At 35.7% G+C, this 26,390-nt stretch overlaps 2 protein-coding genes and 1 long non-coding RNA gene across 6 annotated transcripts in view; 2 read left to right on the top strand and 1 right to left on the bottom strand.

Moving 5' to 3' along the window:
* The window catches only part of LOC126765668 (uncharacterized), a 528,704-nt gene that overhangs the window by 195,946 nt on the left and 306,368 nt on the right, over positions 1-26,390 (top strand). The window lies entirely within an intron of this gene.
* Positions 13,185-14,434, top strand: LOC126765803 (uncharacterized). Its single transcript, XR_007668597.1, has 3 exons — positions 13,185-13,625; positions 13,697-13,853; positions 13,914-14,434. It is a non-coding gene; the product is annotated as an uncharacterized LOC126765803 (long non-coding RNA).
* The window catches only part of LOC126765664 (uncharacterized), a 30,563-nt gene continuing 24,511 nt past the window's right edge, over positions 20,339-26,390 (bottom strand). For 2 of the 3 annotated variants that reach the window (XM_050483233.1, XM_050483231.1), the window contains one exon: positions 20,339-25,944. In XM_050483233.1, coding sequence (XP_050339190.1) covers positions 24,943-25,944 — 1,002 coding nt within the window. In that variant the 3' untranslated portion in view covers positions 20,339-24,942. The remainder of the gene's footprint in view (positions 25,945-26,390) is intronic. The other variant, XM_050483232.1, reaches the window with a different exon arrangement.

Genomic DNA, 26,390 nt, shown 5'->3' on the forward strand with positions numbered 1-26,390 from the left:
AAACTGTTTGAATACCTCAATGGGAACAGATTTTTGTTGCTTTGGTCCAGGCCTAAAGCGCATAATATTGTGTGCACGAGTACGAATTGCTTCATTAGGCTTTTTTTTCCATTCTGTCCCATCTTTACCGTAGTAAGAAGTTTCAGTAGCAGCTGGAGTTTCACGCTTTTCTTCCTCTACACCATCGATTACTTCCTTTTCGTCGCTATCTAATATTTCATTCGGCTCGACTTCAATTTCATTTTAAATATCCGATGCATCTTCAAATGGCACATAATCGACATCTCTATCATCGTCATCGCTTTCGAATGGATCCACTTCTTCACGCTTAACATCATTCTTTTCATTTTGAATGTCATTTACCAATGCTGATGTTAAGCGATCATAAAAATCTGCACTGATGTTTCTAGAACGTAATCGTGTATTATACACATATTCCACTTCATCACTCATTATTATAACCAAAGCGAACAGAATAATAAAAATCAAGATCTGGCGCGAAATATGCGTATTTTCATTGTCATCAACTGACTTGCATAATACAAAAGAATACAGAAAACGAATTCATTAGAGAGAGAGAAGAAGAATACTATAGCAAAAATAAACACACAAAATCCTGGTTTTGTTTGTAAACACACTCTTCTTTTGAAAGTGTAAACACAATGGCTACGACAGACTGCAGCGGCACGACAGTGAACTGAAAACGTCGTTGTGCACCTTACTGCATGTACATTTGTGAGAAGCAACAACAACACAATGGCCGACATGTACACAAAACAACGCAGTTGTCCATTTCGTTGTGGCCATACTAATTCCTTTCACTTCAATGAAGTTTTAATATTTTGTTCAAAATGAAATTTTTTATGCAAAAAATAAGTAAATAGGTAAATATTTTTGCTTTAAATTATCACTTGTTATTACAAATGATATAATAGAGCTATAATATAGCTATTTTATGCTTTTATTTGTAAAATAACATCAAGTTTGTTAGAGCTGTGAATAATTTTACATTGTACATATTAGTGGCATCACCACTCTACCTCCTCTTTCTATCTTCCATTCTACTGTCAACTCTACTGTCGTCGTACTGTCGTTGGCAAAAATGGGAGGAGATTGAAGTTAGCGAGAACGACAACTGTCGGTCTGCAGTCGTGTAGTCGTGCAGCTGTCAAAATAACACTGCCCATAAGAACGTGTGTATTTTAATATTTGACAGATGTAGTTTGCAGTCTGTCGTAGCCATTGTGTTTACACTTTGACTGTTTCCCTCTTTTTCTCTTCTTTCGCACGAACAAGTCGAGCGCAAATAGCTCGCTATAGACCCGAATGAACATATGTATTTATGCATGTGGGTATGTTTATATGAGCGCTAGATAAACATACAAACCAATTTGGACACGTAACGAACATGAAAACAGATAAATCAACCGTGGGAAGTGATAGAAACATACCAAAGTTCATATATTTTCATACAAAAGCCACGCACCATTGGTACAAAAATGAAGTTCTTTATAATAAAATCTATATTAAGGGCGGGAATGTCATTGAAAGAGCCTTTGGGGTTTTCAAGTCTCGTTTCCGGTGCCTATCCAAAGAGCGGGTACTGAGGTATACTACACTTACACCTTCAAGCGCCGCGTCCTTGGTATACTTGCGCAATTCTTGACAAACATAGTATTTGCGACCTCGATGAACACGATATTGAAAACTTTGAAGACTCTTCTTTCGATAATATCTCTACAGTTCAAACAAACACTGCAGAAATAAGTGCACGACGTAACTGCTTAAATTCTCTCTCACACTCTTTTTAAATACTTATCTTAAACTTAATAAATTTTTAATTTATATTTTCATAACAAATCTTAAATTTACTTAATTTTTTTCAATCCTCTTCTTCATCATAGCTATCATATCTGCAAACATTTCTTGTGATGTGTGCTTTCGGCCACATGAAGTTGATTGCAGGTCGTTGACTACTGGATTCTGCGGATCGATCCGGGTAACTTCCAACTCTGACGATTCAGTTTGCTGCATGGGCCCTTCTTTCTACTTTTGCTTTTCTTGCCCTCGATCGTATTTGGTTTTTCCAATGGCTTAAACACTGTAAAAAAAGACAAATATTTATTACAATTGAAATATATGTACATTAGGGTGTGCCATTTTGAGGCAACCTTTTTTTCAACTGAAAAACAGGCTCATAACTTTCGAAATGTGTAAAAAAAAGTCACTCAAAAGATGAGCTCTTAATATTAATATTAAGAGGTGCCTCTTTCAAATTTTATGTTTTCCATATAAATTACATGGAAAAAAAATCGTTTTTTTTGTGGTGGTTATTCTGCGGAGGTTATTATATGTGCACGCGATGGCTGTCAGTTGGGATAATAAACTCGATTCGGATTCTACTCGAGAATCGAGTTTTCTCGTAAAATAATCGCTCTAACGAAATTAGTACCATTGTCCGAATAGAGATCGGCGGGACATCCGCGCCTGGAAAAGAAACGTGCGAATGCGTTGTTGGTAAGATCATTTACTGGCTCTAGATGAATTGCTTTGGTTGCAAAACAAACAAATACGCATACATAAACTTTTGTGATCAGACATGCTCTGCCGGTGTAATTTTTTATCTCGTAGGGACCGGCGAAATCGATTCCTGTTGCTGCGAATGGACGGGTTAAGGTGGTACGTTCTGCGGGTAGTGCTGCTATAATCTGAGTAGTGTTGCACTTTTTTTGCGTTTTGCACTGATGAATGGTAGACTTGATGAGGGTTTTCAGCTTCGGTATCCAAAATTCCGAACGAATAAGTCGTAAGACTAGCTGGTTGCCGCCATGAAGGGTTATTAGATGGGAAAATTGGGTGAGTAGTTTGGCTAATCGACTGCTATAGGGTAGTATAATCGGATAACGCTCATTGTATGATAATGCCGCTGAACTGCTCAACCGACCATTAACTCGCATTATTCCTTTGGGATCGATTAGAGCGTTTAGTGTCAAAATTGTACTTTTTTTGGGTATGCTGATTTTCTGGGTTAAGGCTTCATACTCTTCCTGGAAATCTTCTCTTTGTCTTCTTTTGGGATAAAATAATTAGCTTCGTACGGGTAGTGTTGACCTCTTCTGGAGTTATTTTCAACGTTGTGTATGACTGTTGTGATTTATTGGATGACGCATTCGAATAGAATCTGAACAAATATGCTACAACTCGAATGGCATTGGGTAAGGATGAGAATCTATCCAGTATATCTTCTTGTGTTGTGTTCACGAAGGTCTTGATTGGTCGGAGTTCCAGTGTTGTATCGATTGATTTTTTGGTAACTGGCCAGTGTTTCGGGTCGAGTGTTAGCCATTGGGGTCCGTGCCACTAGAGGTCATTGTTAACCATTTCCAGAGGTGTGCTTCCGCGAGTAGCTAGATCTGCCGGATTGTTTGACCTTCGACGTGAGTCCAATTTTCGGTTCCAACCTTTTCTGCGATTGTGGCAATTCGGTGGGATACAAAGGTTGCCCTTGTGCATGGGGGTTTGCTAAGCCATTATAGAACAATTGTGGAATCCGTCCAAAGGTGAGTACGGTATTGGGTTATACTTAGTTGGGGTAGTGTTGCATCCACTAGATTCGCCAGAAGAACAGCTCCGCAAAGTTCTAGCCTTGGTAACGATATAGTCTTTATTGGGGCCACACGAGTCTTGGAAACCAAAAGGGCCGTCCAGGTATTTGTGTTTGTGAAACACTGACATATAGGGCTGCTGCGTAAGTTTTTTCGGATGCGTCAGAGAATCCATGAAAATTGATGATCGCCGATGTCGACAAGTGGGTCCATCGAAGAATTTCAATGAGATTTAAGGAATCGTAGTCCTTCATAAATATTTTCCATCGATGGAGGGTTAAGGGTCGCAGACATTCATCCCAATCGGATTTATTAAGCTATATCTGTTGTATTATTATTTTTGCTGTGACTTCAACGGGGCTGAGCCAACCAGCTGGGTCAAACAATTTTGCTATAATCGATAGTACTTATCTTTTAGTATACGACGTTTTATCCTGAATAGGGTTGATGAGAAAAAAGAACGCATCTTTTTTTGCATTCCATCTGATTCCTAGTGATTTTGTGTTATTGGATTCTGGTAAACTGAGTGAGTTGGTATCCAATAGATGTTCTTGTGGGATTCCAGATAAAACTTGTGGGTCACTTGAGGTCCATTTGCGTAGAGCGAATCCTGTGCTCCTGCAAGTACATCCTCAACATACATTCCGTTTCGAAGTACCTCTGCTGCCAGTGGGTGGGTTCCTTGTACATGATCCGCTAATTTGAGGAGGGTGCGGATAGCTAAAAATGGAACATAGTTAATACCAAACGTAACAATTTGTAATTCAACATCTTCTATAGGGTCGTTAGGGGATTTCCTAAATAAGATTCTTTGAAACGGAGCGTGTCTGCTGTCAACGGTATTTGGCGATACATTTTTGAATATCTGCGTTGAATACGATTCGAAACATTCGCCATTTTACTACTAGGATTACGAGGTCTGCTTGCAAAATGGGTCCAGTACGTAGTACATCATTGAGGCTGTTCCTGTTCGAGGTGGGGCATGATGCGTTGAATACTACTCGGAGTTGAGTCGTTATGCGATCCGGTGATTCGTGATGTGGCAGATAATACGTTTTCGTATTATCCTCAGGGTCGTATTCTACTTTGGTCATATGACCGAGTTTCAAATACTCGTTGATGGCCTTGTCGTATTCCGCTTTTATTTCGAGTTTTCTCGACAATGGTTTTTCATTTCGAAGAAATTGAGCTAGAGCTATGTGTCTTGACTTGCCCAATTCTATGTTTTCCGGGGTTTTAAAGGGTAATGTTACCACATAGCGCTCATTTGAGTTTCTGTGGGTTGTATTTTTATAAATTTGCTCACAAACTATATCTGAAGTTGATGGTAGAGGCCTCCTTGGAACTTCTTCAACTTCCCAAAATTGTGTGAGCAACTTGTCTGGGGTCATCTTATTGAAAAATGACATTATTGAGGGTGATAAGGGTTTTTCTGGTGTGGGTCCCGATAAAATCCATCCGAATTCCGTTTCTTGGGCTAGAAGGGTCCCGAGTACATTTTTCCGTACACCACTGAGAATTATTTGTGGGTACAGGTCACTTCCGATCAATATGTCCACTGGTCTGGGTTTATAAAAGTGAGGGTCAGCTAGACTAAAACCGAAATCTGCATTGGTGATGATCGTACTAAGTGAGTGAGTGGGTAAATTATCGGTTAACGTTTTTAAGATAAACGCATGTGTTGTTATCTTAAACTCCTTTCTTGTTGATGAACGAAGGGTGAGTTCACAAATTTTGGAGGGTGTTGCCGAAACGGTGTTGTTCAATCCTGTCACTTGTGCATTTTTCCTGAATGTGGGTATGTCCAATCTTCTCTGGAATTTCTCTGAAATAAAAGTGGCTTCCGACCCGGAGTCGACTAATGCGCGAGCTTCGAATATTTGCCCTTTGTATAAAACTTGGACTACAGCAGTACCTAACAAAATCTGCTTCCCACTGAAGTTTTGAGGGTCTTGGGTTTTATTTTTAGTGGACTGTAAGAGGGTTGTGTAGGCTTGCGGATTTATATTGGTATTAAGGGTTTCGGAGATACTACTGGTGTTTTGGTCAAGAGGCGGGTTTGAGGCTCTTGATTCTTGCTGGGGGGATTGGGAACGGTTTGGTGTATCCCTATGCAGAAGTGTGTTATATTTCTTTCTGCATATTCTACAAGAATATTTGCTCTTGCAATCTCTGAAATTGTGAGATAATGCAAGGCAAATGAAGAAATAACCATTATTTTTTATTGTGGCTATTCGGGCCTCAACATTCATTTGTAAGAACTTTGGGCATTCTCGAATGGAATGTTGAGTTCTACAAAGCTTTCAACTTTCAATGTCTTGAGGTTTTTTTGAAAAGTTGTTGCCTCTAACTGGGTGTGCACTAGCGTGTAAAAAATTCAGGGTCGAAGTTCCGGAAACATTAGCGTGAAATGTGCTGAACTTCCTGTCTTTTCTATAGGATCCACAGTCGTATTGGGTCACTGGAACGGGGTCAGTTAGATTTCCTACTGCTTTCAAAGATTTATATCGATGAGTGAAATACGCGTCGAAAGTTTTTCAGGATGGTATTTCCGAGTTATCTTCTAGGGTGTCCTCGAATTGATGAAGTAGGGTTTTGGGTAGTTTCAAGCCGCATACGAAGATTAAGATGGGGTCCCAGCTGCTAGTGTCTATGTACACGTTGTGCAGATTTGTGAGACAATTGTTGACGGTTCTCTGAAGGCGTTTAATCGCGCTCCCACTTTTTTGGGTTGCTTGGGCTAGGTTGAATAAAATTTTCAATTGCGCGTTGACCTGAACTCGTTTGTTCTCGTATTGGGATACCAGGTCCCTCCATGCCACCAGGAAACCATCATTCGTTAAGGGTGCGTTTTTAACAATTGCTCTTGCTTCTCCTTGGGTATTTTGAATCAAATGGAACAGTCTTTCCACGTTGCTTATTTTGTGATTGTTTACATATATAGCCGTAAACATGTCTCGGAATGAAGGCGAGGTTGCGAAATCTCCATAAAATATGCCCGTATCACAAGGGGGTAGATGAATTGAGGTTCCTATGTCGCGCGATGTATATTCCTCTGAAATTCGTTCCTTTATTGTTGGAGTTGGGGTCTTGAGATCATCAATAGCTTTATTGATGGATCCTAAATATTTCAAATACAATTGATGAACTTTTTTAAATTTTTCTTTGATTTTTGCAAAATCAATAGTTTCACCGGGTTTTTGTGGGGTTCTACGAAAGGCATCGTACGACTTGTTTGCCTTGTCGTACATCGCGTTGAGTTCAACCCTTTTTATTTCCAGAGTATAAATTGACTCATCTTCGGGTTGGGTGTGATAATGTTCCTCAATGTATTCGAATAAATCGGAAATACAAAATTTGAACTCTTCCATTATTATTAAAAAATCACTTAACCGGGTCGAAACAATTAATTAAATTGAAATAAAACACATAATAAATTTGAAAAAACAGTTCTTTATTTAGTTTTGAATTTTAATAAGTTAATAAGCAATGAATTTATTTTTTTTTGTTTTATGTGTATATTTTGTACCGCAAAATATAATGGGTGAAATACCGAAGAACGAAAAATTTCCTAATGGGTCTTTTGAAATTTTTCCTACCGGGTCTGTTTTTTGCTTGCTCACACTGCACTTGCAGTCAATGTTATTTTGTTGTTAGTTGAGTGGGTAATGCAATAAATCATATGTACGCGTAGGTACGGGTGGGTGTCAAAGCGACGCTACTTGGCTCTCACAAAATATATGCGTATGTATGTATGCAAGTGATCGGGTAAAGTGCAAAGCGGAATATGGCAATAACAAATTTTGCAAATATTTTGTGCTTAATACCGGTTAAGCAAAAGATTTACTTTGAATAGAATATTATTATATCCTGAACAGGGTATATTAAGTTTGTCACGAAGTTTGTAACACCCAGAAGGAATCGTCGGAGACCCTATAAAGTATATATATAAATGATCAGTATGTCGAGCTGAGTCGATTTAGCCATGTTCGTCTGTCTGTCCGTCTGTCTGTCTGTCTGTATATATACGAACTAGTCCCTCAGTTTTTAAGATATCGTTTTGAAATTTTGAAACGTCATTTTCTCTTCAAGAAGCTGCTCATTTGTCGGAACGGCCGATATCGGACCACTATAACATATAGCTGCCATACAAACTGAACGATCGGAATCAAGTTTTTGTATGGACAACTTTCACATTTGACAAGATATATTCACGAAATTTGGTATATATTATTTTCTAAAGCACCAATGTAATCTCCGGAGAACCGAAGTTAACGTTTTTTCTTGTTTTTTTGTTTTGTTTTTTAAGTGTTTTCGTGTACCAGGTATAGGATCCTTCTTTGCACCACTATTCCTTTGATAGGGTTTTTAATAAGTATTTCGCTGTGGGTGATTTAGAATATTTTGTAAATATTATTTATTACTAAGTTGATTGTTTTGAATATTATTGTTGTTGTTCCTGAATTGTACCTGATTTTTTATATTAATTTTTGTTTTTGTTAAAATTAACACAAGCCGATTGTTATGACTTGTATTGTTAATGTTTACAATGGAATTGTACCCGATTTTTTTATATTTATTTTAGTTTTTGTTTGAATAGTTTCCAGTTGATTGTTTTGACATATATTGTCAATGTTATATTTTTAATGTAATTAATATTCATGAATTGTTCCTGACTTTATATATTTATTTTTGTCGAGTCATATTTTTTATAATAAGTAGATTTATTTAAAACTGTATACATAAAAATGGTGAAAATAGGCCTCCTGGGGAACCGAACACCCAAAAAAGATCGGTAGCGCGCCTACATTGCAACCTCAGAGGTGGTGAGGTTACAAATACTTTTTCACAAAAAAGTTGATCTACTACTTTTCTTTAAATTACATATCTGTGCCTAAAAAAGGCAGATTTCGATCAGGTGATCTCAGCTGTGAAAAATTCTTGGAAAACAGCTGATTCTTTTGTTACTTGTAGGGTTATACAATGACTGTGGTGATTGGTTTTATTGTGTGTTTCTGTTTGTTGGGTAACTCGTTGTTATGTTGGCGCTGTTGGGTGTTTTATGCATTGTCCTCTAATTCATATTTAGATGAGTTAGCAGGACAATGCAGGGATGTGTTCATTTGGTATGAACAGGGTCTGTTAATTTACTTGGGCGGCTATATCTAACAGCACTTACCAAAACTCTTTAATTCCGGAGCAATACTTTCGCATTAAAAACAGAACTACTTGTTAAATTCGCTTAAACGCTTTTATTCATTTTTAAATTATTTATTAATACAATAAATAAAACTTTTATTTGATACTATTGCAAAAAGTATGAATTCCATACTCCATATTAGTAAATTCTAAAGTCATTATTGAATAATTCGATTAATAGTCTTTAAGAAATCTTATTATATTACTTTTAACAAAAAATCTTAAATATACAAAAGGCAACATTATTTATCAAACATCTCCACAGTATTCAAATATGTATTAAATATTTATGGAAATATGAAAGCTTTTTATAACACCGCCTTAATTTAAAAAATATGTAAATCGTAAGAAATAGAAATACAAATTTATGTGCTTGCAGTCTGAAGTGCTCATAACAATTTTGGCATTGTTGTTACCTTATAAGTTTGATGTGTAATGCTGTAAAATATCATTATTTAATTAATTTTATATTATTGAGTATTTAAAAATTCCTTTCAGAGAAAACAAGCCCTATATCATATGTAGGCCATAATACCATAAGAATTATTTCACTAGCACAATATTTCATATGTTATTATTACGCCCATAAGTACTTAGGTATATATATGTGTATATATCTGTAAATTCCATAAACCTTTTTAGGTATTGACTTATGTGTTAATGTTTCATTTCGTTTTTAAATAATATTTGCTGTTGAAAGCAGTCTAATTAAATACATGCGTATATATATATTGTAAATATACATATATATATCGGCTGCATACAAATACATAGTTATTTATGTACACATACATACATATGCACTTGATACATAACACCTCGTGTCAAGTACACCATAGCCTTAAATAATCGATAAGGTTATAAAAACTTTCAATATACGTATGTACTATGTTAAACTTTATTCAAAACATGGTCGAATTTTACAAATGGCTTTGTGTATTTCCATTGCGGTTTGTGTTATTCTATCTATTACTCTAAAAACTGACAAATACTCGTATTCGTAAGAGTTTCATGTATCATAAAAAGTTGCGTATTCGGTTGAATTATTTTAGGCACTTTTGTTTTTAAAGAGTTATTGATTTATTGCTGAAATTTTGCATATGGTTATTGGTTGCGTCCATCCAAGCGTATGTTATGCATTTGTAGCTCACTTCTCATTTTAAATTATTTATTAAGATCAAAAAAGTAACTATCTGGTTCCATTTTCCAATTAATGTTTTTATTTTTATTTCTATAATTAATGTTCTTACTATAAATAACGTACAATATTATTGGCTTTCTATATTTAAACATATGTTTGCATATGAAGCTTTAATACATATGTACCATATGTAATAATTTCATTTTCATTTTACAATGGACATTTTCATCAACTTATGGAAATTTTTATGTAGATATATGAAAACAATAAAAACACTATATTTTTGTAAATATTATTGTTACCATTTATATATCCTTTAGAAATGCGGCCGTAATTGTTCGCATCAGCGCAAATATAGTACGTATATATGTATACATACGCTATTCAACATTATTATTTACACTTCCAATCCACATACGCCATACAAATATTCATACGAATATAGCGGTATATATGTATGTAACGGTATATTTTGTTTAAGGATGTAGTCATGTAGTTCACACAAGAGAAGCAAGTAAGAGAAGTAAAGAAGGTAGCTCTGGCACAACGGTCGGCAAATTCAGCCTCCACTATGAAACATCCCCAAATAGGTTGAGGGTGATCGACTTCGCCGGAGCCCGAAATATAGTTTACTGTAGTACCAAATTTCAGCATAAGCTAATTCATCAGGCTACCTGGCTGCTCCGCATCGAAGAGCCGGAAAATACATCTCTAAAGTTTTAGACGTGCATGCGCTCCGAGGTCCTGGCATCGACTCGGATCTTTTTTATTGTTGCAGCCAAAATACGCGCCCGCCTCTGTGCAGCAAAAAACGCACGTCAACAAACACTAGAAAGGTTTAACAGACATAACTGCGGGACGGCATTTCAATCAGTTGCAAACGAAACTATTGGTTTTCGGAAAAGGCAAAGGGACAGCTGGTACGATGAGGAGTGCCGTGTCGCAGCGGAGAGAAAACAGACTACCTACCTCACAACATTACAATCAACCACAGCACGCGAGAAAGGCCAAAATGGGTAGATATGAAGAGCTTGACAAGCTGGCCGGCAGGAGTAATTTTTGAAAATTCTACGAAAAGATTCGGTGACTAACAGAAGGTTTCAAGACCGAAGCATACTCTTCTAAAACCCCCAGATGTGATCTAGTGACTGATGCCCAAAGTATACTAAAACTATGGAGGGAAAACTTCTCCTGCCTGCTGAATGGCAGTGAAAGCATAACGCCGGGAGAAGGCAAACCAAATTCCCCAATCGATGACGATGGAACAGACGTTCCATTACCCGACCATGAAGAAGTTCGAATACCAAATACCCGTCTGAAGATGGATTACCGGCCGAGCTATTCAAACACGGCGGCGAAGAACTGATAAGGAGCATAGAGCAGCTTCTTTGTAAACTATGGTCGGACGAAAGCATGCCCGATGATTGGGAATTCACAGAAAGGGAGACCCCACAATCTGTGCCAACTGCATTGGGATAAGTCTCCTTAACATTGCCTATAAGGTTCTATCGAGCGTATTGTGTGAAAGATTAAAGCCCACCATCAACGAACTTTAAAGAAGATCGACACACACCACCTCTTCTTCGATTTCAAAGCTGTTAAAACAGAACGATAAGGAGTTGTGTTTATGCCCTTTATCTGAATTTGGTATCCCCGCAATGCTAATACGACTGACGTTGATCAAACCAAAAGCTTCATCAGGATCGGGAAGAACCTCTCCGTTCCGTTCGATACAAAAAGAGGTTTCAGGCACGGTGACTCCCTTTCCTGCGATTTCTTCAATCTGATCTTAGAGAAAATATTTTGAGCTTCAGAACTAAATAGGGAATGTACTATCTTCTATAAGAATGTACAACTGCTGACTTACAACCGTGCCGTTAGTTCTGCTTTCTCCAGAATGGATAAGGAAGCGACGCAATTAGGTCTGGTAATGAACGAGGGCAAGACGAAATATCTTTTGTCATCAATCAAACAGTTGTGGCACTCGCGACTAGACACCTACGTCAAAGTTGACAGTAATAACTTCGAAGTCGTAAATAATTTCATATACCAGTAATAACATCAACAGCAAGGTCAGCCTCGAAAACCAACGCAGAATAACTCTTACCAACAGGCGCTTTTTCGGACTTAGTTCGCAATTGAGAAGTAAAGTCCACTCTCGACGAACAAAAACCAAACTCTATAAGTCACTCATTATTCCCGTCCTGCTGTATGGTGCAAAAGCATGGACGATGACAACAACGTTACGAGTTTTCGAGCGAAAGGTCCTTTGCGCGTAGGCCACGGCGAATATCGCATTCGATGGAACGATGAGCTGTATGAGATATACGTCGACATTGTCATAGTTCAGCAAAATAAAAGACAGTGGCTACGCTGCAATCTTCGGACGAAAAATCCACATTTATAGGCGAATTTGAAAAAAGAAGTTGGGATGTGAATAATAATGTCGCAAAGAGTATATGTTGCATTTGTTTAATACAATGTAGGGCAATAGGTAGATTGGCCAGTTATTTCCCCTTTTTCTGTACATTAAATTTAACCGAATGAATTTTTTATTGTACCAATCTATCGATTACGAGCCGCCCCATGTGGACAAACGAAACATTTTATGGCGTTCTGCGACAGGAGCAAATCTCGTGTACCAATTTAAAAGCGTTTAACTAATACTGTTTTCATAGTTCAGGTCCTCTTTCTGATTCGACCAAACACGAATCTGTAATCTTTAAAATTCGTCGATGTCTATGCAATGCATACATTATTTGGATTTCCGTTATTTATTGGTTTGAGTTCACGATTACCATATGTTGATGAATTGACTAGCGAAGTGATTTTTGAGCCGTGTATAATGTTAAATTTCCTTCTTGGATTTGACACCAGTTTTCGTTTGTTAACAAAAACTGCTTAATTGCCTGATAAGTCAAAAAAGTTTCAAGCTGCTCTACTCTAAGTAGAGTGAAGGCAAGTTTATATTATATATTCAACCGATTCATAAGCATACATACACAAAAAAGTTTCCCAATGGACGAGTACCCTACAAGAAACTGCTGATCGTTTCACTAATACACGCAGATTTTTTATGTCAGAGCTGACGAAAAAATTACACTCAAATGACTGTCAATGCTTATGTTAAAAAGAGAAACCTATAAATGATATTGCTTATATATGTAAGAATGAAATAGCTTAATTATTCAACACTGTCATCACTGACAGTAAAATGAAATTTAAAATGACTGTCAATGTTGATTTTTTTTTTAAATAAACACTTTTCAGCACTAAACATCGTTTATCAACACTGATCTGTATGCAGAAAAGCAACCCTGTAAAAAGAGATACATACAATTCCATATATGTACGTTTATAAAATGTTGCGCAAAAAAATGTTTACTATTATTCTTGCCACAAACGAGAAGTGTTGCGCGTTAATTCAGTGAATTCTAAATCGAATTATTATATTTCGTTCGTTGTTTAAGTGATTTATGTTTTGTGATTAAATCTACAGTTCCCTGATTAGGGAATGTAAGGTGCATTTAAAAAAAATTGAGCGATCGGTGTGCCTCATGACCGGAGAGGAAAAAGACGAGGCTCTCGACCAGGTAGCAAGCCTTTTACCTATTCAAAACTTTGAGGGATGTTTGGAAGTGGAAGAAATGTTAGAGAAACCTGAGTACGCACAATCTATGGTAAAAAACATTATTTATAATATCAACATCTTAAAAATTACTATTTACATTTATATATTATTATTTTACAGATCAGTTATGTCCACAAACTTAAAGGGACATCGGACAATATTGAAAACTCTTTCAAATATATATTTGCAGACAGCCTACTAGAGTATTTCAATTTTAATGGAAGAGGAGAAAAACAAGCATTATGTAAGCTAAAAATCTTCGAAGAAGTTTTAAGAGGTAAATAAGTGAAATGTAAAAGCAATAGAAAACTATTTTTAATTAATTTCAATTTTATAGTCGTTTACCAGCCACAATGATCTTTCAATTTGGAAAAGAGTATACGGAGGTCTATTGAACGGGGTCACCACCGAAATAACCAAAAAAAATATATTAATAGGAAAAGAAACAATTAATATAATTTTTCAATAATTTAATTTTATTTTATTACCATTATGATTTTGAAACATGAATTATATGATTTAAAATTAATGAATTATTGTGATTTAATAATAAGATATGTAAATATGTAAATTTTGAAACATGAATTATTGTGATTTGAAATATGAATTATTATGATTTAATATATTATAATGTAAATGTAATTAATTTTATTATATAGAGTTATATTAATTTTTTACAACATTTTTGACATAAATGTTATTTTAATATTCAGATTATAAATGAATAAAGATAAAACTAATTTGAACAAAAAAAAAATGTGTCATCATTGAAAGATTTACAGTCATAAATGACAAATTGCAGCTATGTTAGCTTTTCAGTCATTATTGACAAATTTCAGCTTTGACAGATTTGTGGTCAGCAATGAACCAAGAAAAAGCATGAGAGTAAGCAGTAGAGATATATACTGATTTAATTCCGAATACCAGTATTGTGTTAAAGAGAGATGCAAGCTCACACGCATGCGTTTGTTTACATCAGTTTTTTCACTAGGCCCTTAAGAAAATGATAGAAACTTTGTTCTGCGCGCTGACTGAATTTCTTTCAGCTCTGACAGTCAAATGTACGTTCAGCTGACTGTCAGTGTTCTTGTAGGGTATATGCTTACATATATATGTATAGGAAATACTTATAAAACAGTTATATACAAGTAATATAATGATAAGAATGTGTTTACTGAAAACATTATAAATACCCAGAGAGTGCTGCTGAAAATTCGAAATCGGACAGAAGGCATCAGAGTCGAATCATGGCCTAAAGTTGTATTTATAGACCTAATCGTAGTTTTACTATATTATCATTTTTGAAACTAAATTAACGAATTATGAGTGAATGTATACTCAAAACAAATGATCAAGAAAATTCATTTAACGAGACTGCCGAAAGGCGTCGACTAGAGCTGCAAACTAATTAATGGAATTTCGATAATCTTTGATGTATTCATTTTTATTCAGTTTTCAGTAAATAAATAATTAGCCATTATTATTAATAACTTCAAAAAAATTGATAAAGACGCCATTTATCAAATGAATAACGCTGCCATTCATGGTTCTAAAAAGATTTGAGGAGCGCAATGTCACACTTACAAAGTGACCTTTGGGGGTAAATATCACGAAAAATTTATGAACAAAAAACTAAAAATCAACTTTATAGGGTTGTATTAGAGCTCAAGTTGGGCATTCAAGATGCTTGAGAAGATTTTGATCATATGAAATAGCAAAATTTAGTGAATTCGATGTCAAATGTCGTATTTTTGAAGTCGTTAATTAAAATGGAGATTCCTGTATTTATTGAAAACTTGTTAAAATGAACACACTATAAAGGTTAAGTTGGTACGTTTAATAGAATATGTACCTATTTTTTACCACATTCATAAACGAAATTGAATTAAATATAACAACAACAACAGCAACAACAAAATAGTTTTTTTTGTAGTAGATACAAATTCACATTCAGCCTTATCGTAAACTTTGCGTGAATAAATCATTCCCATGTATTTTTATTTTTACGTGAATGAGAAATTCATATCCCGAAACTCGTATGAAATGGTCGAATTTCGATTATGCTATTGTGAACTTCGGTAACTTGTCACATATGGTTTTGCTTTGATTTAGTGGCATTGAAAAATTTTTTTAAGCTTATAAAGTTAATTATGCGACTATTTAAGCTTAAACACGTGCTTTTATTATATATCGTACATATTTTTTTGATCGAGTCGGTGCTAGCTGCATAAATTACGCAGATAACAATTTTCGGTTCTTCTGGTATATTTTGAGGAATAATGGATTTAAAAAAACTTATATGAACTCACATTGGGTAGCAACTTTAAAATCGATGACCTTTTTTAGTCTGAAATCGATTTCGTTGTTTGCCTTATGCTATTGGAGGAATCACATAACTTTATTCAAAAAACATAATATACTTTCTGATTGTTTTCTTTTTTAGAACCATTTGCTTTATCAGGATTATCGGCTTTCTGTTACCCAAAAACGTCAAATGTATTTTGTTAATAGGTCGTAGTTTATATAAAAAAGTTCTTAAAATCAAAGAAATAGTTAATAAAGTATGCTAACATTTTTTTAAAAGTTGTTCCCAACTAACAATTTTGTGAACAAATTTCATGAATTCGCGTGAAAAATAATTCGTTTGCGCTTAGGAAAAATTTTCACATATGAGAGAAGCTGAAGTTGACAAATTTGTGAATTTTTCCATGAGGAATGGCATTCACGCGAAATTAACGATAAGGGTGATTATCTTATCAAGTAATATAACATAGAATTAGTTTTAAGTAATCCATTGACAAAAGGGAGAGAAGGAAGCAAAATTAAAATTAAGGCTGATTTTTAACGAATTAAATTAAATGTGAAGTCTAGCAAGTCACAGTTACAAAAATCCAAAACTTGAAGAAATTAACGCGGAAACCAACAAGTACACACCTTGCAACTCATAAGCCTAATGTGTTAGAAATGATTGAGCGATCATACGTGTAGTAAACTCATAGAAACTTTAACAGAAATCTCTGATAGCGTTGTTGGGTTATTAACAGTGATTTACTGATAGATGTCTTGCATATTTTCATACTTGGCTTGGTTGCGCGCGAGTAGTTTCAAATACATAAGTACAGTCAATAATATACAAATGATTAAATTTCACTATTGCTTACACTCGACAACATTCCTTCTAAAGCATCGAACACTTAACGGATGCTTCAGACAGAATGTTCTGGAAATATTTACAATTAGATAGAGATTTCCAGTGATTGCACATAACCTACTTGTGTGAATATACCATGCAGAAGCAATTAAAAAATTTTTCCAGTACTTTAATAAGACATAAGAACCGCGGAAATATACAAATTGTAAAGAAACATCCATTTTATTCAGGACTACTGATTTTGAAAAATAAGATAATGATATTCATACACATTATGTGAACATTTGATTGTGATCGAATTACACAATATACTATACATATGTATATATACTCCTAAATATACACTTCTATTTTTAAACAAAAACAAGTGGATTATTGAGAATAAAGTACTCTATCGAAACGTATTTAAAGTATAGTTTTGATGATCTCGTATTACAATAGGAAATGTATGAAAATTGTAAACTTTTATAACTCCTCAATTCTCAGAGAAGTTTATATAGTAGTAGTAGCGGTTTAGATTGTTCTTGATGTTTTGTTTTATAAATAAGCCCAAAGATTATTTCATAAAAATGAAGTGTGCAAGGTCAGTCTATTATTTTAAACTAGTGAAGAGGCTGGAGTCATGTGTAGAAGTTCACGCAAGTGAGGAAAGTTCTCTGATCGCCATTCACTTGGGAGTGGCCAGAAACGATTCTTTTACACATGGCTCAAGCAGCTCACTACTTCCGGTCTTTGACCAAGTATCCTCTGGGTAGCCTAAGAACATCCGTTCGAAGGCGAGCTAATGTGAGAAGGCGAAACATTCCCTACATAGGGTTGTGCGCAGGGTTTGGGACCCGCCACGTAAAAAAACACCCCCAATGAAAGGAAGCAACAAGCCTCGGATGAGAGACCCCCCTTTTGATGACGACCATGGCAAACGAAATAAGGCTTACGATTTGAGGGCATGCACCTGGAATGTCCGGACCCTTAATTGGGAAGGTGCCGCTGCCCAGCTGGTTGATGTCCTCGCGAAAATAAAGGCTGACATCACCGCCGTCCAAGAAATGCGATGGACGGGACAAGGACAGAGACGAATAGGTCCTTGTGACATTTACTACAGTGGCCATATAAAGGAGCGCAAGTTTGGTGTTGGATTCGTGGTCGGAGAGAGACTCCGTCGCCGAGTACTATAATTCACTCCGGTGAATGAACGTCTAGCCACAATTCGTACCAAAGCGAGGTTCTTCAACATATCGCTGATTTGCGCCCACAACCCGACGGAAGAGAAGGACGAGGTGACCAAAGATGCCTTCTATGAGCGCTTGGAGCGCGCTTATGAGACCTGCCCCCGCCACGATGTCAAAATCGTGCTTGGCGACTTTAACGCCAAGGTGGGCAAAGAAGGTATCTTTGGCACTACGGTCGGTAAATTCAGCCTCCACGACGAAACTTCCCCAAATGGGTTGAGGCATCGACTCGGACCACCACCTTGTTGCAGCCAAGATTCGCACCCGCCTCTGCGCAGCAAAAACGCACGCCAACAAACACAAGGAAGGTTCGACGTCGAGAAGCTGCAATCACAACAGACAGCCGAACGATTTTCTACTCGGCTTGCACTCCTGCTCTCTGAGAGCGCTCGTCAACAACTCGGTATAAGAGAACTGTGGAACGCCATTTCAAATTCCTTACGTACAGCTGCAACCGAAGCCATTGGTTTTCGGAAAGTGCAAAAGAACAGCTGGTACGACGAGGAGTGCCGTGTCGCAGCGGAGAGAAAACAGGCTGCCTACCTCGCAACGTTATGATCGACCACAACACGTGCGGGATGGGATAGATACCGAGAGTTGAAAAGGGAAGCGAGACGCATTTGTAGACAGAAAAAGAAAGAGGCTGAAATGCGTGAGTACGAAAAGCTGGATGAGCTGGCCGACAGGGGTAATGCTCGAAAATTCTACGAAAAAATGCGGCGCCTTGCAGAAGGTTTCAAGACCGGAGCATACTCTTGTAGAACCCCCAAAGGTGATCTAGTCACTGATGCCCAGAGCATAGTTAAATTATGGATGGAACATTTCTCCAGCCTGCTGAATGTCAGTGAACGCACAACACCAGGAGAAGGAGAAACCGATTCCCCTATCGATGACGATGGAGCAGATGTTCCATTACCGGACCATGAAGAAGTTCGAATAGCAATTGCCCGCCTGAAGAACAACAAAGCGGCAGGGGCCGACGGATTGCCGGCCGAGCTATTCAAACACGGCGGCAAAGAACTGATAGGGAGCATGCATCAGCTTCTTTGTAAAATATGGTCGGACGAAAGCATGCCCAACGATTGGAATTTAAGTGTGCTATGCCCAATCCATAAAAAAGGAGACCCCACAATCTGCGCCAGCTACCGTGAGATTAGCCTCCTCAACATCGCATATAAAGTTCTATCGAGCGTATTGTGTGAAAGATTAAAGCCCACCGTCAACAAACTGGTTGAACCTTATCAGTGTGGCTTCAGACCTGGAAAATCAACAACCGACCAGATATTCACCATGCGCCAAATCTTGGAAAAGACCCGTGGAAGGAGAATCGACACACACCACCTCTTCGTCGATTTCAAACAGCACGAAAAGGAGCTGCCTTTATGCCGCCATGTCTGAATTTGGTATCCCCGCAAAACTAATACGGCTGTGTAAGCTGACGCTGAGCAACACCAAAAGCTACGTCAGAATCGGGAAGGACCTCTCCGAGCCGTTCGATACCAAACGAGGTTTCAGACAAGGCGTTTCCCTATCTTGGGACTTCTTCAACCTGCTTCTGGAGAAAACAGTTCGAGCTGCAGAACTAAATGGGGAAGGTACCATCTTCGATAAGAGTGTACAGCTGCTGGTGTATGCCGATGATATTGACATCATCGGCCTCAACACCCGCACCGTGAGTTCTGCTTTCTCCAGGCTGGACAAGGAAGCACAGAAAATGGGTCTGGCAGTGAACGAGGGCACTGTTGACAGTCATAACTTGGAAGTTGTAGATAATTTCGTCTATTTAGGAACCAGCATTAATACCACCAACAACACAACAATGTCAGCCTGGAAATTTAACGCAGGATTGCTCTTGCCAACAGGTGCTACTACGGACTGAGTAGGCAATTGAAAAGTAAAGTCCTCTCTCGACGAACAAAAGCCAAACTCTATAAGTCGCTCATAATTCCAGTCCTGCTATATGGTGCAGAGGCTTGGGCGATGACAGCAACCGATGAGTCGACGTTACGAGTTTTCGAGAGAAAAATTCTGCGAAAGATTTATGGTCCTTTGCGCATTGGCCACGGCGAATATCGCATTCGATGGAACGATGAGCTGTACGAGATATACGGCGAGATCGACATAGTTCAGCGAATTAAAGACAGCGGCTACGCTGGCTAGGTCATGTTGTCCGGATGGATGAAAACACTCCAGCTCTGAAAGTATTCGACGCAGTACCCGCCGGGGGAAGTAGAGGAAGAGGAAGACCTCCACTCCGTTGGAAGGACCAAGTGGAGAAGGACCCGACTTCGCTTGGAATATCCAATTGGCGCCACGTAGCGAAAAGAAGAAACGGCTGGCGCGCTGTTGTTAACTCGGCTATAATCGCGTAAGCGGTGTCTACGCCAATTAAGAAGAAGAAGAAGAAAAGTAGATTTCAGGGGAAAAGCTATCGAGTGGTCCAACTATCGATAGTTTCGCATTTCTAATATAGACCACTACTAAAGGCAAGCATAAGACAAGACCGTTAGATCCTGAGGATTTATGAGTGCATGAAATTATCGTCGTAAGTTTATAAACGAGCGGGTTCTGAACCCAAGAGTACAAAATTTTCCAATTCCTGCTATGGTACAATGACAAAACACACGCGAAGGAAAAATATGTAAGGGTTGCAAATTTTCTACTAATTAATTTGAGGGCAACAAAGCGTAGCAACATAATTGCAACCCTGTGCTAGCTGCCATAATACATATACACACATACATTTCGCTGATATTTCAGACTTTACAATTAATTGTTCTCATATTCTTGCATATTTTGGCGTAGGATTTGGAAGTGCGAAAGTACACCTCTATTATCATATTGTTAAGTTTCATGTATTTAGTTTTATAGAACAGCAGTTTCTAATGATTGCTTTCGAGTATTTTCATAAATTTTTTTATTAGAATAGTACATGTATTTAATAACATTAAATTGTATATTTCGTTACTGTTTTCAATACGATCTAATTACTGTGAGATGCGCTCTGGGTATTAAATAAATTGGTTTGACCTTGGATTTCAGCTTTGTGTAGTACTTGTATTTAAAGCAACGTCGTAAAGAACTAAAATAAGCCTGTAAGATTTATTTTTTCAGTGACATCTCTCTCTTATCTCCATTTAAAATAAAATTTTGTTGTCAACTGAAGATTGCTTACAATTTTACTGTAAATGGATACAAGTTATTCAAAATTTAAGGAAAATTAAGGAATTAATATAAAGAAAAATCAAATTAATTCGAGTTAAGTTTACGAAAAATGGGTATAATGTTTAAGGCTGTTTAAATTTTGTTTCAGAACGAAGTTGCATGGTGAAACGAACATTATACATATCCGTATTTTCTAGCTGTTTATAAGCACTACTTATGTATATACCCAAGTTTCGTTAATTGCTAAAGTACTGAATTTTTATTCTGGATTCTTCTATGAGGTATGGCATTTGCCTTTGAAAAAAAGCTGTTCTTATGTATGCTTATGTTAATATTGTTGTTCATTATATATTTCAATTGGAGCTTAATAGAGTATTATTTAATATGATTAGGATTTAGGTAATGAAGTTTACAGAATGTGCAATCGCATGTAAGTTACTTGAACAGGTGTATATATGTATATGCATAAATACTTATTGTTGAACAGAATAATTCCATTATTTTAATAAGTTCCAGTTAAGTTATATGTATAGAAATTGTAGTAGTGTAGTTATTAATTATAAAATATAGTTATCATATATTTATTTTTGTATACATGCATTTTGTATGTTCTCTATATACAAAAGTTTGTGTTATTATCTAGCAAAAAGTGGAGAGCTAAGTGACTTAGTATGCTTTTTATTCGGCACAGGCTATTCGCTCTATATAAATTTGCAATTGTAGCCCTAGTCTAGCTGTACAAATGCACAAAATGATTTTAAAGTATGTTTTACGGATTGAATGATCCAAATTCTCGCTAACAGTCATTTACGAGATATTTGCTTTATTGAATATGCTATTCGAAGCATCTACGTAGTATTATTTTTATTTTTGTTTTAAATAAGTATACAATACGAGACTATGTGCAACAATCTCTTCAACACATTGAATGAAATTATTTAGTCTAGAAAATTTGTTACAGTTGAGTTAGCAAGTTAATTCTAGAAGGTGTACAATAATAATGATAATTGAATAAGTCTTTTTAAATTGTATGAGGATATTGAAGAGACATATATTATAGTGCTCGGGTTTTATTAAGATGAATATTTCAAACGTTATTGTATTTAAAATCTTATGTTGATTAATCTATGATATTGTTATTGAAGAACATGAACTATTAGAATTATCTTTTGCGCAGCCAGCCGTGCAAAAGTTCACGTATTTGCAAGAAAATATTTGTATAAAGAAGTTTGATTTAAGAAAAGTCCTCTGCAATAAGTTGCCATTTTAAATGCTTATAGTGCGTATTTATGAATTGTTGTGATGGGATCCTTCTAACGATTTTAGGGAATTTGGAATTCGATTGATCGAAACGTCTCAATAAACTAAGGAATATCTTTTCACCAAATATTCTAATTAGTTCATATCTCTGGTATGAGGAAATGTTAACATATAGATATTGTTAAAATGGAATGAAAATAACTCGTTATGTTAAAAGAAATATTTATATTATTTAATGTTATCGCCCGTTGATCAATGTAGCATTACATAGTATTTCAAGCCCACTGTGATAATCGCGATGATTCGTTAAAAATTTGGCCCATTGTAAAACTCATAAAAAGTGTATGTAGTTAGGTTCCCACCCTCGAACGAAAACAAAAAATTATTGCCTCACAGGGCAAAAATATTGGGGGTGTCTAATGACCCTTCAGGTACTTTTGCTTTTCATTGCTGTCCTCAACAATATATTATGGTAAGTTATTTTCAACGACCCTCTAAGTTTATTATTGGTAAATATTAAAAGAAACCAAAAAATTTAATTTGTAACATTGTTGTAATGGTACTTCATTGTAATATTTCGGAAATAATGAAGTCATAACGAATGTGTATTGCGAGTATTATCGAAATAATATATATATGAAATATTTCTTAAAAAAAACTATGAAATATGGATTATGTAATATTTTAAATATTTATGTAGATGTATTGTGTAATTTATATTTTATAAAGAGTGAATCATGTATTTTAATTATTAACTAGTTTATAAGATTTATAAACAAATTTTATTTACAAATAGTGTTGATAGAATTTCATCTTAATCGTCTTACAAAACATTTGCACGTATTTGTATTGTAAAATATGCATGTTGCCCATATGTACCCTAGAGACTAATTTGCTAATTGCATACTAACAACCAGTCAGCTAGAATACTGCCTTATCGAAATATCAATTGACGGATTTTGAAACATACCAACTTGATACTAACAAACATTACAGACATTGAAATCAACATCTAGGTTAGGTGTAAAAAGTAAAAATAAATAAATTGAATTCAAAAAATTGCAACATTTTAATAAATATATGTTAAAATATTTTGATTTGGAAAAATAGCGAATGCAAAATGTCTAACATTTTCAGGACCAGTTAGTTTTTGGCTCATAAAATGACATTGATTTTGACTAGTTCTGATAACGGGGTATACATGTACCATGCATATATTTTTATTTATTAGGGTGTGATTAACTTTTGCAAATACGTATCTATGTATATGTACGTAGTTTTTCAAAGGACAACGTTTTCTTTTATTTACATATATGCCTTTCTTCTACTTTCTCCCTGAGCCAGGTGCATTATCTAAATGTACATAGTGGTGATGAAGGTCTGATTGTTATTATTTGAATTCTTTTTGTCAATGGGAACGGGCAAAAAATAGAAAACATGAAATAACAATGTTGAAGGTTATCAAAACCAATGCCTAATGTTAGGCTAAAAAATTAATTTTATAGAGTTGGGAAATAGTATTGGAGAATTTAGGAATAAGCATATACATACATATAAACTATTCATCAGTCAATCATATCTAATATGAATTACATGCCTATTTTTTGTGTTGTTTAGTACAAAGTCAAAGTGATATAGTAATAATATAATTTTGTTTAATATGTATGGAAAGTAGAACTCGCTTTGATTAATTTTAATTTCATCAGCTTTGTTCGGGGCGGTAATATTTGTAATTTAAAACACCAATACATTAATTGTGAGCGATAAGTTCTCAACTGGTAAACTTTATGAGTTGTACAGTGCAATACTAATTTGTAAAGATTAATTGATGTATTTATATGATATCTTTAATTTGCTACTTAGTAATTTTCGGTTATATTGAAAGTAAGGTATATATGAGACCATCTCATCCCCACATATTTATGAAAAATAATTTGTCTCTCTATTTACACTAGTCATCATATATTTTTTTCTTTTTTAATACTGATTATTTACATATGACTATGTGCAAAAACGATTTACATATGGTATATGTGTTTATGTCCATGTTTAAAGATGTTTTTGTAACTAATAATTGAAGGCACCAATCAATGATTCTTAATGAAAATAAATTTTCCTTTACGAAAGTACTACTTGTTGACTATCGAACAAAATTATTTGCGTATGTACACAAAACTATTTATAGACCCTTTCTTAAGTATTATAAGCTCCACTCAAGCATTCATTCATATAACTATAAGTCCAATGCAAAAGTAGCACGAAAAATTGCTTCATACAGACCTCTTTCAAATTTATTTTTAATCCTTTCCATACTTCCGTAGTTATAAGTATGTGTTTGTAATATGATAGAAAAGCGTGAAAAAGCTTAAAACGTAAAGTTGTAGGGTTGTGAGTATATTTTTTTCGATGCAGCTACGACTTAGAATTAAAGTACATATACATTTTTTATACAATTTGTAATAATATGTCTTGCTGTATATATTAATATTCAAATTTTTAAATTAAGTTGATTCAGCACAACCAATATTTTACAAGAGTACATACATATATACGTATTTTATTCATGGGCAACCACATTCATCTACTACCATCTTTGGAAGATCCCTTTTAATAATGCCATCGTCACCATAGTATATAAGAGACATGCTTGAAAATTTTACTGGTGCACAGCACGGCTGCATACCATTCAGAAGCCCCATTTTTCTATATTCTTCTATAAAATGAGCGTGAAAAGTTTGAAATGTATCAGGAGTGCGAAAGGGACCTGTACAATCTCCTCGACAGTAATTAGCAAAGTAGCCACGTGGAGCAATGATCCAGTCGTCCCAACCCAATGCCTTGAAAGACACATAAAACGATTCCTTGCAACATTGACCATGTATTGCGCCAATACAATCAATTGCACGTCGTCGTACACGTCGAAGACGTCTTGTTTCTGTTCGCAATACCAAAAATGGTCGATTAGGACTTAATTCTGATGAGATTTTTAAGCGCGTATACTTTTGCGGTTGTGAATTAACTTTCGGCTTGCTTCGGGCCTGAGGAACTTGTGGTTGCAGTCGGTTAGACTGATCTGAATATCCTAATAATACATGCGGCCGAAATAATTTTGTACGAACGTTATTCAATTTATAGTTGTCTATTTTTGAAGTGAAATTTTTCTTAGTTTTGCAGTTAAAAATATTATTACATAACAAAGAAATTTTTGCTTTTGGACGCTGTTCTACTCGCTCTTTAACATCACTATGTCTTTCTGAAATAATATTACTGTTCAAACGTGGTTGTCTCCAGTGTACTACAAGATCATTACGTTTCACCGAACGGTATCGTTTTTCCCGCTGGAGATATAATAGTTTCTGTTTCGAATTCTCCAATGGCTGATTAAACAAATGTAAAATATAATGCTTGCCACAACCAGTACAATCTATAAGAAGTCGCAATTTTTCCGTCGGTGCTCGTGTGTACCAGTCCCGGACAGTTAGTGTTATATCAAATTTTTGCCAGCCTAAGTTCATTATATCCACATCGTAAGTAACACAAAGTTGAGGAGAATTATCGCAGCTCTTTAAAATAAAAGTAAGAATATGTTTTTAGTTATAATCAAAATAATAATATATATTGCGCGTCAACAGGTTACATAAAAATTTTCTGTTATATGGTTTTAGCTATTTTCTGTTCAACAACAATATTGTATTTAAATACAATTCCTTGCGTAATAAATCGGATTACGGTCGAATTAAAAAGAGCGGTAACAATAAAGTGATTTCCGATGTTAACAAGCACACAGTTTAAAAGCTGACTGGCTGTATGTTGTTGTTTCAGATAAATACATAAAACTATGAAGGTCCAATGGACGCAATTATTATTTCTATGATCTTTGGAAGGAGAAACATCAGTTGGAACGACAGTCGTGTGAGTGGTGTGGGGAACTATATTCTAATATGGTTGGGACGAACTGAAATTTTTTAATACTAATATGAATGTAAAAGCGTATAAAAACGTACTGAAA

The sequence above is a fragment of the Bactrocera neohumeralis genome, unplaced genomic scaffold, assembly GCF_024586455.1.
Source record: "Bactrocera neohumeralis isolate Rockhampton unplaced genomic scaffold, APGP_CSIRO_Bneo_wtdbg2-racon-allhic-juicebox.fasta_v2 cluster11, whole genome shotgun sequence".
Taxonomy (NCBI): domain Eukaryota; kingdom Metazoa; phylum Arthropoda; class Insecta; order Diptera; family Tephritidae; genus Bactrocera; species Bactrocera neohumeralis.